This window comes from Orycteropus afer, unplaced genomic scaffold (genome assembly GCF_000298275.1).
Source record: "Orycteropus afer afer isolate SDZICR_OR568_19922 unplaced genomic scaffold, OryAfe1.0 scaffold00052, whole genome shotgun sequence".
Classification (NCBI taxonomy): Eukaryota; Metazoa; Chordata; class Mammalia; order Tubulidentata; family Orycteropodidae; genus Orycteropus; species Orycteropus afer.
In genome coordinates, this window is record NW_006921639.1 from 2,106,798 (window position 1) to 2,122,819 (window position 16,022).

The window sequence follows — 16,022 nt, forward strand, 5'->3', positions numbered from 1 at the left end:
ATAGCGACCCCTCCTTGGGTTTCCGAGGCAGTATCACTACAGAAGTAGGATTGCCCAACCTTCCTTCCGAGGAGTGGCTGATGGGTTTGAACCGCCAGCCGTCTGGTTAGCAGGCAAGTGTCTTAGCCACTATGCTACCAGAGCTCCTCACTGAGCAATAAGGTGAGCAATAAGGTTAGAGAGCTTTGTTGGATCCCCAGTGCCTAGCATCAGGACACATGCTGAGTAATTGGACTCATAGCCTCCACAGGTAGAAACCAACATACATAAATATGGCTACTGGCCTGAAAACTTGAGCCTGGCACTCCTGTGTGTCTCTGTGTTGGTATGTGTATACAAAACTAGAAATAAACTCTATAGAGTATTCTGTAACTTTTCCTTTCCTTTTCAATTAAAAATAGATCATGAATACATCCAGAGGTCAGCAGATAAACAATTCCTTCTAATTTACTTTACGCCTGTATACACACATGTATACAGATTCTTATTTCAATGTAATTATACCATTCTTGTATAGTTCTCCCCTCCCTTTCTTTTTCATATGTCCTCCCTTTTACCCATATTCCACTTCTACCCATCACAGGGGAGCTCTGGTGGTGTAGTGCCCAAGGCATTTTACTACTAACCAGAAGGCTGGTGGTTCAAACCCACCAGCCACTCCTCAGAAGGAAGATTGGGCAATCTACTTCCACAGTGATACTGCCTCAGAAACCCAAAGAGGGGTCTCTACGAGTCGAATCCAACTTGACTGCAGTGAAATTTTTAGTACTCATCACAGGCAATATGTTAGTAACTGTGTGTATAAACCCTTCTGTATGTTTCTCCTTGGTCACATGATATATAAATGATTCCAGAAAATTCTTTCTGAGCTTCAAGCATAGACACACAAGCAGGTCAGCTGAATCACCCTAAGGTCCATTGCAATTTTACTCTACTTATCCCAGGCTTGAAACCAGGTTGCCCGGGACTGGTGAGGAAAGCCTCTAGGTGACCAATCACCAAATAAAACTTTATAATCTACCTCAGAAGCCATCCAGATGTGTGGATGCAGAATCTTGCCTGGTTTGGTGGATTCCTGAATTTTTTTGCCCTATATCTAGCTCTTCTGATTTCTGTTAGCTCTTGACTTCTGTACAGAAATGTATCATACTTGCCTTAGAGTGAGGCAGCTCTCCCTTGCTGATCCAACAGTAACTTCAACTTTATTTAAGAATACTACTTGGTAGTTGTTGATTCTTACTAACAAAGCAAAACCAATTGCTATTGAGTCAGTTCTGATTCATGGCAACTCCATGTATGTCAGAGTAAAGCTGCTCTGTAGGGATTTCAGTGGCTGATTTTTCAGAAGTAGATCATTAGGCTTTTCTTCCACAGCACTACTGGATGGGCTCAAACTTCCAACCTTTTGGTTAGCAGCCAAATGCCTTAAGTTTGCACCACCCAGGGACTCCTCTTAGTAACAAACGCATACAAATACACAGTAACCTCAGGTTGCACGTTTCACAAAAGTGAATTGTGTGAACAATTGTTTACATCTTGCTTTCTTGCTCCCTGGGTGCCTTATGGAAATCTTTATTGTGCAGCTTGGTCTAGCTCTGTTTCATTCATCTTCATGGCAGCAACTTACTATCTATGTTTACATGTGCCATGCTATACCCAACCATTTCTCTATTAATCCAAAATCACTTTTCCCAGCTTTTTGCCGATGTAAACAACACTGCATTAATCATCTTCATGTATACAGCCTCACTTATTGGCACTCTTAACTATGTGAAAATATTCCCAGGGGTAGTATATCTGGGCCAAAGTATATGCATATTTTTAATTATAATAGATGTTGCCAGCTTTCATCCCAAAGAAATATGAATATAATTATTCACATTTCTGCCAGTGTTATAAGAGAATACCCTTTTCCTACCAATCTGGTGGAAAATTGTTTAAAATTTTGTTTTTATATTTGATTAGTATTCCTACAGCCTTTCATGCATTTGAACACTTTCCTTTGGCTTAATGGCCATTTGGATTTGAGTAGGACATTACTTTTTATATTAATTATCCCTAAATAAAATTTATTTTCCTCCACCCAAAGGAAGTCACTGACCTCTTCATAGCATATGTTTGTGTGTGTGTATATAATCCAAACTTGAACATTTTGATTTTTCAGATGACAAATAGCTTTGTTTCATGTCTGGTAGGATTGTTACCCCAAGCCAAGCATTCATTATCCATGCTTTGTATCAGCTTGCTTACTCAGTGTAGACTCGTGAATCTTATTTCTTGGTTTCTTACTTGCTCACTTAAAATCTTCCTCCACTGACATCAAATTTATATCAGGCTGGTGGTCTGACAGTCCACATGCCTTGCTCTGGATGCACAGTGTTATCAAGTAGGAAAGCAAAGAATGTTCCCTATTCACTGACTTCTTGTGTTCCCTTGGGAAGTTTTCATAAGCCATGGCATTTCCTACCCTGCTGGTAAATTCTATTCTGTTTCCATTCAACAATTAAATTCAATGATGAAGTTTCTGAAATCCATACCCACTCCAGAGACTTAGACTATTGGATTATTTTCAATGCTCATTAACAATAAATAGTACCTTTCAACCTCTGCATTCTCACCACTCTTTGTGTGGACCATTCTCCAATTATTCCTAGGGATTAGACAGATAGAGCTGAGAAACCAACTCAAAGTGCAAGTCCTGGCTGTTTTGCTGATTTGACTTTGCCCTGGCCTTTGGAACTGGGGAACACCAGGTTCTGCTTTTACCCTGTTCTAGATGACTATGAATTACCCCATTCACCTCTGGCTTTGTCTCCCTGCAGCCTCATATTTGCTGCTCTAGCCTTGTTAGTCCATCTTAACTTCTGAATCCAAACACATCACTCAGTTCCACTCATACTGCTTCCTCCTGTTGGTGGTGTTCAACTCGAGGTTGACCTGTCTCTCTGTTTGTCTTTGGACTCCCATCCCCCCTTTAGGCCCCCACTGACTTCTTGAGCTCATGTACTTCCTGTGTGGTGCTAGTACACAATGAACACCTTATCAAAGGCTACCATGTAAGTAGAATTCCCATCAAGTCTCCAAATGGACATCTTTTCAACTGTTTGCTTTCCAGGCCCTCCTAATAATTCTTACAGTTACACTGAATCCAAGTGTCCCATCTTCTTTAATCAGTTCCACGAAGTAGATTTTGCTGACTTTGGTTTCTGAAGGTGATGAAGGACAAGAGGAATTTATCTTCTGCACCAAAAAAAGAAAAAGAAGAAGATGGCATGAGGACTTGCTCTGTCTAAACAATGGCACCTATGAGCTATCACCTGCTTGCAGGAGCAGGCACCATTGCACACCAGCAAAAACATGACTTTCCAAACTGGGCCAACAAGAAATTAATTTCCAGATTTATTGGCTCTTCCCTACATGACCTTGAACAAGTCTCTCAGTTTCTACAGCCTCAATTTTCCAATCCATAGAACTAGAATGAGAGATCCTGCCCTGGTAGTGTGATTATGAACGGTACCCAGCACATAGTAGCAGCTCAATAAATTTAGGTTACCCCTGCCTCCACTCATTATGCAAATATCCATTTTAAAACTAAAATTATCCACATACTTCTTAGTAGCCTCATATATGGCATACAGCCAAGTGATAGCATACTGGATACCAGAGAGACCACAGCTTCCTTGGGCAGAGGAAAACCTCAGCAGGGCCTTCAATAATTCCTAGCAATAGTAGCTGCATTGGAGTTCTACTTCATGATGGTTATATACTTTAAAAAAGAGAGAAGAGAAAAATTATCTACTATGTACCAGACAATTTGCTTGGTGCTGTGACATTTTGTTGTTGTTAGTTGCCTTTGAGTTAGCTCTAGTGACCTTATGTACAATACAATGAAACATTGCCTGATCCTGTGCCATTGTCATGATGGTTGCTATGTCTGAGTCTATTGTTGTGTCTATTGTGTAGTGTCTTCCAACCTAGGGAGCTCATCTCACAACAATATATTGGACAATATTCTGTTGTTAAGCATAGGGTTTTCATTGGCTAATTTTCAGAAGTAGCTCACTAGGCCTTTCCTCCTAGTATGTTTTAGTCTGGAAGCTCAGCTGAAACCTGTCCACCATGGGTAACCCTGGTGATATTTGAAATACCAATGCATAGCTTCCAGCATCATAGTAACACACAAGCCACCACAGTACCACAAACTGACAGACTGGTGGACTGTGACATAATTATGTAAAATTTATTCATTCATTCATCTGGTCATTCAACAATATTTATTGAGCATCTATGATGTTCCAGGCCTTGTGCAAGTTTCTGAGGAGATGGCAATGATAAGATATGCCTGCCTATATTGAACTTACTGGCTAGTGGGGGACAGGCTCTTACCAAACAGATTTCCAAGTAATTAACCAATAACCCTGTGATATGTAAATGTGATTGTGATAAAGTGTATGTTATCATCTGGAGGCTCAGAGACATAATGCAGCCAGTAAAAGGGAGAACTGAAATGTGAATATAGGTCTGACTGACACAAAAACTCAAGGAGCAGTAGAGTCTTGGTAACAATAGCAAGAAAGGAGCCAAGAGTTGCTTCCTGGGCTGGGGTAACCCATGCCTCTAGGCAGAGAATGCCAGGAATCACTGTTCATGTTTCACTAGGTACAGAGTTCCTATGGGGCCAAGGATACCCCTAGTCTCCTTAACTTGCTGCCCCTTTTGCTTAGCTGCTTCCTGGTCACCACATTGGAAGACAATATTAGCACAAAGGGAAATAAACAAGCTGAAGTAAGCTAAAAGATTATCAGTCAAACTGAAGAGGCTCCAAAGAGGTAGTAACAGCCAAAACCCTAATCATTCTAGAGACTCTGTAACCCATGGACTAGCAAAGAATTTTGTCTGAATTTTAAAACCCAGAGTAACAATCCACTGAGGGGTGAGATCTCAAGTAAGAGTATAAACTTGACAACGCCGTGAAAGGGCAGTTGGCCATGAATCCGCCATGTGACCCAAAAGAGTCTGGGTTGTACAAGTCCTGTAGCCTGTGCTATGGTCAGCTGTGGACTCAGAGAACCATTGCACCCCCTCAACTCCCCACCAGAGCCCAGTTCAGAGGTATGCAGCCTCAGAGGAGCCCAGACTGAAGCCCTCTCTGCCCTGCTTTCTGCCGAAGAGGACTTCAAAAGTGCAGTTCAGGACTAAGGTTTCATCTCTGGAATCAGACCATGAATTGAATCCCAGCTCTGCACCTTGCTCCCCATGAGACCTTAGGCATGGTCCTTTTACTCTCTTTGCTCAGATACACCATCTACAAAGAGCGTAAAAATAGTAATTCAGAGTCCCTGCCTGGGTGATGCAATAGTTAACACACACAACTAGTAACTAAGTTGGAGGTCCAAGCCCACCCAGAGGCTCCTCATAAGAAAAGTCTGGAAACCTGCATTAGACAAATCAGCCATTAAAAACCCTATGGGGCAGTTTTTCTCTGACACATATGAGGTCGCCATGAGTCAAAACTGACTCCATGACAACTGGTTTACTGGTTAAAGATTATGTGCCAGAAACAATGGGAGTTGTTGTCACTTTCCAGTCTGAACAGCCAAGAAGGAGCCTAGAGAGAGTAGTCATGAAGCAAAAACCACCTGATAGAGCCATGATCTTCATTCAGTACAGGGATATAGCCAACCCGGGGCCACCACAGAGGATCAGATTAACAAGTTTGTCCTCTCTCTTCCCTACCTGCAACCTCCTGCCAGGGCTTCTCATGGGTAGAGCCAACCAGCAGACAGAGGGAAAGAGATTGCTGACATTGGCCATAAGCTCCACAGGGCTTCAAGTAATGTAGACAGACTGAAGAAGAGCCTAGGGGGATGAAGGGAGACTATTCCAGCCATATCCAAGGGACATAGCTGAGAATGGTGGACCTAGGCTGAAGCACATAGCTCTCTGTTATACCAAAGCCTAGATTCATCTTCTTCCTCCACTACATGATTGTTAAGAGCAAAGCCCTTGAATTGCTAGCTTGGAATCTAATAAGAGACCAAGAATATGAGAGACCTGATTATCCATTCATTGCCCTTGACAGAATTCCATCTCCTCATCTGGTTAATCCTAGTAATAATTACAGTTAGCAACTCTGGACACCGAAACTCAAACTCTGATTCTCTTTGGTCCAGGCACTATGCTAGAAGCATTGCATTTTCCCCTTAGGACTCTTCTCATCAAGCATGTAAATAACGCAGGTTGTATTTTCGTTTAGCAGATGAGGAAGCTGAGGTCCACCAGCTGACATGGCAAATAAAGAACAAAGTAGTACTTTGGGCTCCATAGCCTCTTTGCTCCAAACTCTAGAAAGTGAGCCAAGGGTATGGTTACCTTTAATGGCAGAGGGGAAAGCTGAGTCCTCAGCTTGGCCATTAAGTTCTGACTCTGAGCCATTTCTAGTTTTTCAATTATTTTGTCCTGGTGTTGTGTATGGAATGGAAAACTTTCCTGGTACTCATGGCTCAGGCTCTCAGTAGTGAAGATCTGAGGATTAGCTGTGCCATTCTTCTCCTCCCTTGGGGTATTTTCACAAATACCTATAAAAACAAGTCAAGAGTAATTCCACAGCTTGGAAATGCTGGACTCTCAGAGGCTTCTCTACATGGCACCCAGGGTTTTCCTGAAATGACAGAGACCTTTTATAACTTCTGGGAATTATGTGAAGTTAGAATCACATGAAGAATGTTGCATTAAGGACTGAGGAATGAGAGAGTCTGGATGTGATTCAAAAACCTAAGTAAAGCTTATGTTACCCAACTATGAAGGCACAGGTGCAATCCGTCACTTGGGGTCATTATGAATTGGAATCAACTGTATGGTACCCAACAGTCTTCTCAAAAGACCCACCAGGAAGGTGTTATCCCAGTTTAAACATGAGAAAACAGGGTCAAAAACTACTAAGGAGGGGAGGAGGAAGCACACTTTAGGTAGTAGTTACTTGTTACTGTTGGTGATTGGAAAAGTGGCACTGAATGTAGTTATAGTGAGCACTGCATGACCAAAGTAAATGATGTCACTGAGAAGTGCTCCAGAAAAAAGAGTTGCTATTCTAAAGAGTTTGACATATATAAGAGCAATAACTCCAACAAAGACAAAAACACAAGTGTATAATCACATATGGATGGGTATAAACGTATACATATATGAGTAGGTACAGGTGTATACATATCTTAGAACAGATAGAAATATCTATATGTATGTGTAAATACAGATAGATATGTGGAGGAACATATATTCATTGAAGCCACAACTACAGATATTCCACTGCAAAAAGGGTGTGGGGGTGGTGTGTTCTGACTTCCTCTAACTTCACAATGAGGAGAAAGAATCACCATCAACATCAGCAGCCCAAAACTGATTCCTATGAAGCAGAGGTCAGACATGCACTCACCAACAAATTCTGACACCAACTGTCCCTCCCATGGCACTCTCTACTTCTCTGCTGGGCTCAATATTCTCTTGCAATGGCCTCAAAGAACTCAATATTCAAAAGACAATATTCAAAATTATGGGGTTTATTAGGGAAGTAACAGGCTACAATTCAGGATCAGAAGCAACTCAGATACAGTTCTTCAATCAGGACAGTTACTTCTCAGCCATCCCACAGGCAGGATTCTCTCTGCCCTCAGCCTCTGGCCTGCTCAGGGCAGTGTTACAAAGCTCTTTTAGCTTTGTCAACAAGCACTCAAAGAGGTACCACTCTCCACCAACAAGCCTCTTGCCTGAAGCACTCAGCTTTCTCACTCAATGGCCAGGAAGTCCACCTCTCTGTCTTATGCCATTTTTTTGGTTCTACTACCACTGCTGCCTCCATCTCTCTGCCATCTCAGTAAAGGGATCTTGGGTCCAAGGATGTGCTCCACTCCTGGCTCTTCTCTCTTGGTGGCAGTGAGATACTCCTTTCCACCTCTGAGATTGCTTAAGTCTAGCAAGGTGGCAAAACTGACCAATCCCCACATTAGGGTTCCATTCACCTTATTTGCATGGTCCCACCCCCACAAAAAGGTCATGTACCTTATTTACATTATTAGCAAGCTATCCAGTCCTTTTGGTGGGCCACAAGTACCTCACATGTGCATAGTCCCATCCAGTCATTTGGTGGGAGTTACAAAGACCTTAACATCCTGCAATATGCAGATGACACAACTTTACTTGCTGAAACTGAGGATGACTTGAAGCACTTACTGATGAAGATTAAAGACTACAGTCTGCAGTATGGATTACACCTCAATATTAAGAAAACAAAAATCCTCACAACTGGTCCAATAAACAGCTTGGGCTGATGGATGGAGAAAATATTGAAGTTGTCAAAGACTTCATGTTACTTGGTTCTACAACCAACACCAATGGAAGCAGCAGTTGAGACATCAGACGATGTATTGCATTCGGCAAATCTGTTGCAAAAGACCTCTTTCAAGTAGTGAAGAGCAAAGATATCTCCTTGAAGACTAAGGTATGCCTAACCCAAGCCATGTATTTACAATCACCTCTTATGCATGTGCGAGCTGGACAATGAATAAGGAAGACCGAAGAAGGGTTGTTTTTGAGTTGTGGTGTTGGAGAAGAATGCTAAGAATACTATGGTCTACTAAAAGGACTAATAAGTCTGTCCTGAAAGAAGTGCAGCCAGAATGTTCCTTGAAGGCAAGAATGGCCAGACTTTGTGTCACCTACTTTGGTCATGTTTTCAGAAGGAACCATTCCCTGGAGAAGGATATCATGCTTGGCAACATAGAGAGTTAACAAAAAAGGGGAAGTCCCTCAATGAGATTGATTGACACAGTGGCTGCAACCAACGGGCTCAGGTATAACAAGGATAGTGAGGCTGGTGCAGGACAGGGCAGTGTTTCAGTCTGCTGTGCATAGGCTCGCTATGAGTTGGAGATGACTGGACGGCACCTAACAACAACAACAAAGACCATTGCTAAAAGAGCCATACTAAGTAATTCACAGCACCACATCCTCAGACATAACCAAATACTTTGCAAGATTGATTTTTTTAGGTTTGAAGGCTTAGGACCTTAGTCTCATGGGACAACACCATCAATGATCATAATATAGTTCACAAAGTTCATGTGCTGCATCCTACTGAAGTGAGTAGTGTCTGGAGTCTTAACAGCTTGTGAGTAACTATCTAAGATACAACTATTGGACTCTACTAGTCAGGAGCAAAAGAGTAAGAAGGTAACCAAAATCTCAGAAAAGAAACAAGTCTAAAAGTCTGATAGCCTACACGAGCTACAACTTCATTCACCTTGAGACTAGAAGAACTAGATGGTGCCTGGCTACAATTGCTGACAGTTCTGACTGGAATCACAATAGATGGTCTCTGATAGTATGGGAGGAAATTGTGGAATAAAATTCAAATTCTTAAAAAAGTTCAGACTAACTGGACCAGTTGAGACCAGAGGTTTCTCTGAGACAACTGCCCTGAGACACTCTTTAAACCTTGAACTCAAACTATTCCCTTGAGTTCATCTTTTAGTGAAATAGCAAAGTGACACACAAAATCAATGATATTACCGGTAAGAATAGTGTTCAACTAAAAAATCATCTGTATGAAAATAAAAAGTCAACATTAATCTAAAGCAAAGATGAGAAGATGGGGGGGGGGGGGAACTAGAATACGGAAAATGGAACAACCAGAACACAATGAAAAAGAAAGGTGACACATTATGAAAAATGTAACTAAGTCACTGAAAAACTGTGTGGAAATTGTCAAATAGAAATTTAGTTTGTTATGTAAACTTTCAGCAAAAACACAATAAAATCTCGTTTTAAAACAAAACATTAAATGGCTTGCCCGAGATTTCACACCAACATGTGGAAGTGCCATTAAACTCAGCCTCTCCTGAAAACTTCACTGAGCACATCTGTGATCACCACTTCACCCAGAGTTGTTTTGGGATACTTAGTAATCACCAAGCAGCAGATTGCCCATAGGTGAAGGCCAGGCCACTGATTCCTATTTACCTGTGTCTAACCATTCACAAAGAAAACAACCATAAGGTTAAAGAGCAAATAGATAAAATCTTGGGCAAGGTATTTAATATTTCTGGACCTCAATTTACTTTTAATCTAAAATAGAGATAATATCAAAATAATAGAGATTATATAGAAAGAGTATATATTTATATTCACAAACTCACCATTGAGTCTATTTTGATAACATAATATATATTATGTACATGGTTTAGTATACATGCTAGAGCCTCAATTAGTATATTTATTGCTAATATTAGGTGCTCAATAAATATATGTGGAAGGAAGACATAATAGATTTTCTTTAGATCTGGATATATAAACATACAAGCAAAGTTACTACTTTTTGACACAGACGTATTAACACCCAAAGAAGTATACAAGCTCATGTGTTGAATGAAGTTATTCAAATTTAATAGTATTCAGTAAAGAGTGGTGACGCTAACATTCCCTGATACCATATTCCTGGCCATTTCATTTACCTATTCTGTTGTCATTGTCGGTGTAGTGCCTAAGGCATTTGACTGCTAACTAGAAGGCTGGCAGTTCAAACCCACCAGCCACTCCTCAGAAGGAAGACAGAGTGATCTACTTCTGCAGAGATACTGCCTCAGAAACCCAAGGAGGGGTCACTATGAGTAGGAGTCAACTCAATGGCAGTGAGTTTGGTTTTGGTTTGGTTGTCTTATAATCTTGTAAGCAACTGTGCATTTGCTTCTACACCCTCCACAAGAGAGAAGGGTGGGATTTATGATTGAACTGAAAAGTCAAGCTATGAAACTTGTGTCCTGCCTAATAGCAGTACAAGTTAGAGATCTCCTAAGGATAATTACAACTCAATTTACTAAAGACCACAATGGCTGCTCCTGATGGGTATGTCATCTGTTTGATCCCTGATTTCCAACCTAGACCAGTTGCCCCAATCGCAGCCTGGCCAGATAAAAGTTTATGATGGTCAATACCTGTCCCTGTAGATCCATCCAGCAGCATCCTGGAAACAACTTCTGCAGCAATGGTAATGCAGGTTATCTGCTGTGTAAGGAACCCAAACTCTGACAATGACAGTGTTACCAATGGGTGGCTGGGACCCCACAATGAGATGGCATGGAATTCATAGGCATAACGGAAAACACATTGCCTAAAATTCTAATCCTGAGATGATTATTGGTACACTGTTAGACTTAGGATGCCAATTTCTGATATTGATCAAGTAAGTTATCCTAGAGCAATACTGACTTGAGATTTGATTAGATGTCTCTTGACAACAAACTGGATGGTAGCACTGCTCTTGTCAGCCCTACATTTGTGGACAGTGTGGAGGGAAATTCAAGAAGAGCCAAATACTGAAACAAAGCCAACAGAAACGATGTTGGGAAATCCAATGGGTAGGGTAAGTACAGGCTTGTGTTTGGGGCATGTTGGTGCTGGCCCCAGAAAACTCCAGCTTCAGGGTGAAGGGTGCATTGCTGAGACCCCATATGGCAACCTCACATCCTTTCATGGGGTATGGACCAGAGGAAGCTGCAACATCTTAGAAACCCTGTGGTAGCGATTCTTGCATGTAAGAGTAAGAGCACACACATAATTTCCAGAGGGCAAGACAAACAAGGATAAGGAGACCAACATTTAGGACCTAGAAAATGAAGCTTATGGGATGTGAGGAATTTCTGCACATAAGGGGACATACACAATGTCCCTGGGACTTGAATTTACAGGCAACTTGCTCTTAGGACTAGGCAATCAAAAAGCAGTGATGGTCTCAAGTAACCTCTCCCATTAACTCCATCAAAGCCCCAATCTAACCCCAAATAAACAAATTAAAAATTGTCATTGAGTCAAGTTTGACCTATGACAACCCCATAAGGTTTTCATGACTGTGACTTTTTGGAAGCATATCACCAGGTCTTTCTTCTGAGATGTATCTGAGTGAATTTGAATATCCAACTTTTTGACTAGTTAAATGCAAACCATTTTCACATTCAAGGACTCTTCTGTTCCAAATAAACGTAAGTATATTTTTCTTTCTACCACTCATCTGTCATTTTTCACACCATGATGACTTGCAAATTATTGCCATGCTAGGAAGCTATGCCACCAGTATTTCAAGTATCAGCAAGGTCATCCATGATGAATAAGTCTCAGCAGAGCTTCCAGACTAAAACCAACTAGAAAGACAGATGTAGCCAGGTCCACTTCTGAAAAAATTGGCCACTAAAAACGTTATGAATACCAAGGAAATATTGTCTGATATACTTTTGGAAAATGAACCCCACAGGTTGAAATACACTCAAAATGTGACTGTGGAAGAACTGCTCCTCAACGTAGAGTTGACCTCAATGAGGTGGATAAAGTTTTTGAGACCTACATTTGCTGGTATGGCATGACTCAAAATGAGAAGAAACAGCTGCAAGCATCTATTAATGATGAGAAATGGGAATATACAGACCAGATATATAATATATAGAATATATTATAATATAGACTATAACATATAGAATATATAGACCAGACAAGTTGTAGGATGACATCAAGGACATCATAAATAAAGAATGCAAAAGGTCATTGAAAACACAGGAAAGGAAGAAGAGACTAAACTGTTTGTCTGAAGGAACTTTGAAACTTGCTCTCTAACCTGAGAGTAGCAAAAGTGAATAGAAGAAGTAAAAGAGCTGAATAGAAAATTTCAAACAGCAGCTCGAGAAGACAAAGTAAGTATTGTAATGAAATACTCAAAGACTTAGAGGTAAAAAATCAAAAGGAGGTAAGAAGGAGGAATAGGCAGAGAAGCAACACAGACCCTCTTCAACAAATAAAAGAAAATCCAATTGACAGACATACAGAAGATAATCATGGAGCCCTGAGCTTTGAAAGGAATTATACAAAAGTGGGTTAAGCACCAACTAGTGGAAAAACCTGAACAAAAACAGGGAATACAGAGACGGTCAGAGCTACAGACTGTCAGCTACTCCAATGGGACAAACAGCCTGAATATTTCCAAGTGGTGTTGGGACCTGAGAATTGACCTAAAGATCAGCTCTGGTCACCAACGACTGCAGGAATGACTGTGCTGGTGGCCTATGACTAGGAAGGGAAACAGCAAGGAGGGAGACACCTTGAGCTATTGATTTTCCATTGTCCAGAGGGTACCGCCATTTTGATTGTTTACACATGGCAGCCATTTTGGATATCTAAAGTGACCAAGGGCGCACTCATATTGAATGTTTACAAGCGGCAGCCATTATGGATATTTAAAGTAACCAAGGGTGCAGCCATTTTGAATCTTTACAAGTGGCAACCATTTTGCATTTTAAATTGATAGCATTCTCATTCAGATTCCAGGGACCAAAGAATAGGCTTTGTTTGCCAAGGTCAGCAGAGACACACAAGAGGCTGACAACAGGAAAGGAGACAGGTGGTGAGTATATAAGTGCTGCCAACTAGTGAAGAGGAGCACTGCATAGTACCCTGCTTGCATAGATAACATACAAACAAAACAAAGAATATGAAAAGTGTGGGCAAGTCACTCCAACATACAATCACCAATTAAATATAAACACAAAAATATCACAATGCCTCAGAGGACAACAGAGCATCACAATCCACACAAAGAAGCAAGATAAAGCAGAAGAAACAAGGGATCAGGATACAGACCCAAAACACATCCCTGAGGAAGATGCAGCATTGGAACTCCCTGATAAGGAATTCAAAAGAATTATATTTAGGTATCTTCAATGAATTGAGAGACAGAGCAAGGAAAACACTAACAAAATGGAGGAAAACACAGAGAAAACCCTACAAAAATTTCAAAAGACAATACAAGAACAAAATTACAAAATAAATGAAAAATTAGAAATTATACAAAATCTACACACAGAAATCCAGAACACTAATACTAAATTTTCAAGACTAGATAAGATATTGAATGGGCAACGGAGCAGAATTGAATCAATGGAAGACAGAATTAGTGAGATTAAAGGCAAATACCTGAACACTTCTTTGGAAAGGGATCAATCAGAAAAAAGATCAAAACAAAATGAAGAAAGCCTAAGGTTCATGTGGGATACCATCAAAAGGAATAATCTACATGTCACTGGAATTCCAGAACAGGAAGAGACAACACCACAGAGAAAATTGTCAAAGATTTGTTGGAAGAGAATTGTCCTGGTATGATGAAAGATGAGATATATCCATTCAGGAAGTCCAACAAACCCAAAACAGGATAGACCCTAATAGAAAATCACTAAGACATATCATCATCAAACTCACCAAAACCAAGGACAAAGAAAGAATCATGAGAGCAGCATGGGAAAAATGAAAAGAAACCTATAAGGAGTAACCAATAAGACTAAGCTCAGATTTTTCGAGAGGAACCATGCAGGTGAGAAGACAATGAGATGGTATATAAAAAACCCTGAAGGAGAAAAATTTCCAGCCAAGAATTATGTACCCAGCAAAATTGTCCCTCAAATATGATGGTAAAATTAGGACATTTCCAGATAAGCAGAAACTAAAGGAATTTGTTAAACCAGACCAACCTTACAAGAGATACTAAACAGAGTCCTTTGAACTGAGAACCAAAAATAGCAAACAACAACCAACCATTAACACATATGCTGATATAACCCAGAAACCAACCCAGCTATGGAAATATCCAAAGTAAATAGCCTACAAGATTGTAACAGGGAACCAGTGACATCAACTGACAAATGAGGACAACTACAAACCAAAAAGAGGGGGAATAAAACGTCATTACAGAACTTCTGGATGGTAAGGAAGTCAAGACAACTACAAGGTAGAACAGATTTTTCTAAACTTAAGAAGAAAACTATAAATCATAGGGTAACCTCAAAGAAAAGTGATAAATCTTCATATCAAAATCAAAAAGAGGACTAGCACAAATATTTAGCAAATACTAACACAATATCAATAAAGGAAGTGATAACATGATTCATAAACAAAACGAGGTCAGCATAGAAAATTATATGGAACAAAGAAATCGGCACCATGAAAAAGCACATAACAAAAATGACAGCAACAAATTCATATTTGCCAATAATTACATATCTGGCAAGAGACTTATCTCTAAGATTTATAGAAAACTCCAATGCCTCAACAGCAAAGGAATTAACAATCCAATTGAGAAATGGGCAGAAGACATGAATAGACGCTTCACCTAGGAGGATATTTAGGTGGTCAGCTAATAAATGAAGAGATGCTCACAATCATTGGCCATGAGAGAGATGCAAATCAAAACAACAATGAACACTGATGGGAAGGTTCAATGAGACAGAAAATAACAAATGCTAGTGGAGATGTAGGGAGATTGGAACCCTCATACACTGTGGTGGGACTGTGAAGTGATACAACCACTGTGGAAAGCAATATAGCGATTACTTAGAAAGTTGGAATTGGAGATACCATTTGACCTGGTGGGACTGTGAAGTGATACGACTGTGGAAAGCAATATGGTGATTTAATTAGAAAGGTGGAATTGGAGATATCGTTTGACCCAGCAATCCCATTACTAGAGAGGTGAGAGCCAGGACAGGAATAGATATATGCACACTCATGTTCATCGCAGCACTATTTACAATAGCAAAAATATGGAAACAGCCTATATGCTCAGCAGTGGGAGAGTGGATGACCAAATTATGGTACATACACATAATGGAATGCTATGCAATAGAGTAGTGCTTAAGGCACTTGACTGCTAACCAGAAGGCTGGCTTTTCAAACCCACCAGCCACTCCTTGGAAGAAAGGTTGGGCAATCTACTTCAGTGGTGATGACAGCTTAGAAACCCAAAGAGGGGTAGCTATGAGTAGGGTCTGACTCAATGGCTCATAACAACAACAACAACATGCAGCACTAAAGAATAATGTAGAGTCTGCAAAACACCACATAATATGGATGAACTTGGAGGACATTATGCTGAGTGAAATAAGCCAATCACAGATGGACAAATATAATATTAGTTATTTATTGTACAGGGTCAAGGA

At 40.4% G+C, this 16,022-nt stretch overlaps 1 protein-coding gene across 1 annotated transcript in view; it reads right to left on the reverse strand.

Moving 5' to 3' along the window:
- The window catches only part of FRMPD2 (FERM and PDZ domain containing 2), a 221,629-nt gene that overhangs the window by 27,389 nt on the left and 178,218 nt on the right, over nt 1-16,022 (reverse strand). Inside the window, exons 21-22 of the mRNA XM_007938683.2 lie at nt 6,373-6,578; nt 3,136-3,240 (exon numbers count right to left, since the gene is read on the reverse strand). Of these exons, the coding sequence (XP_007936874.2) occupies nt 3,136-3,240; nt 6,373-6,578 (311 nt within the window). The remainder of the gene's footprint in view (nt 1-3,135; nt 3,241-6,372; nt 6,579-16,022) is intronic.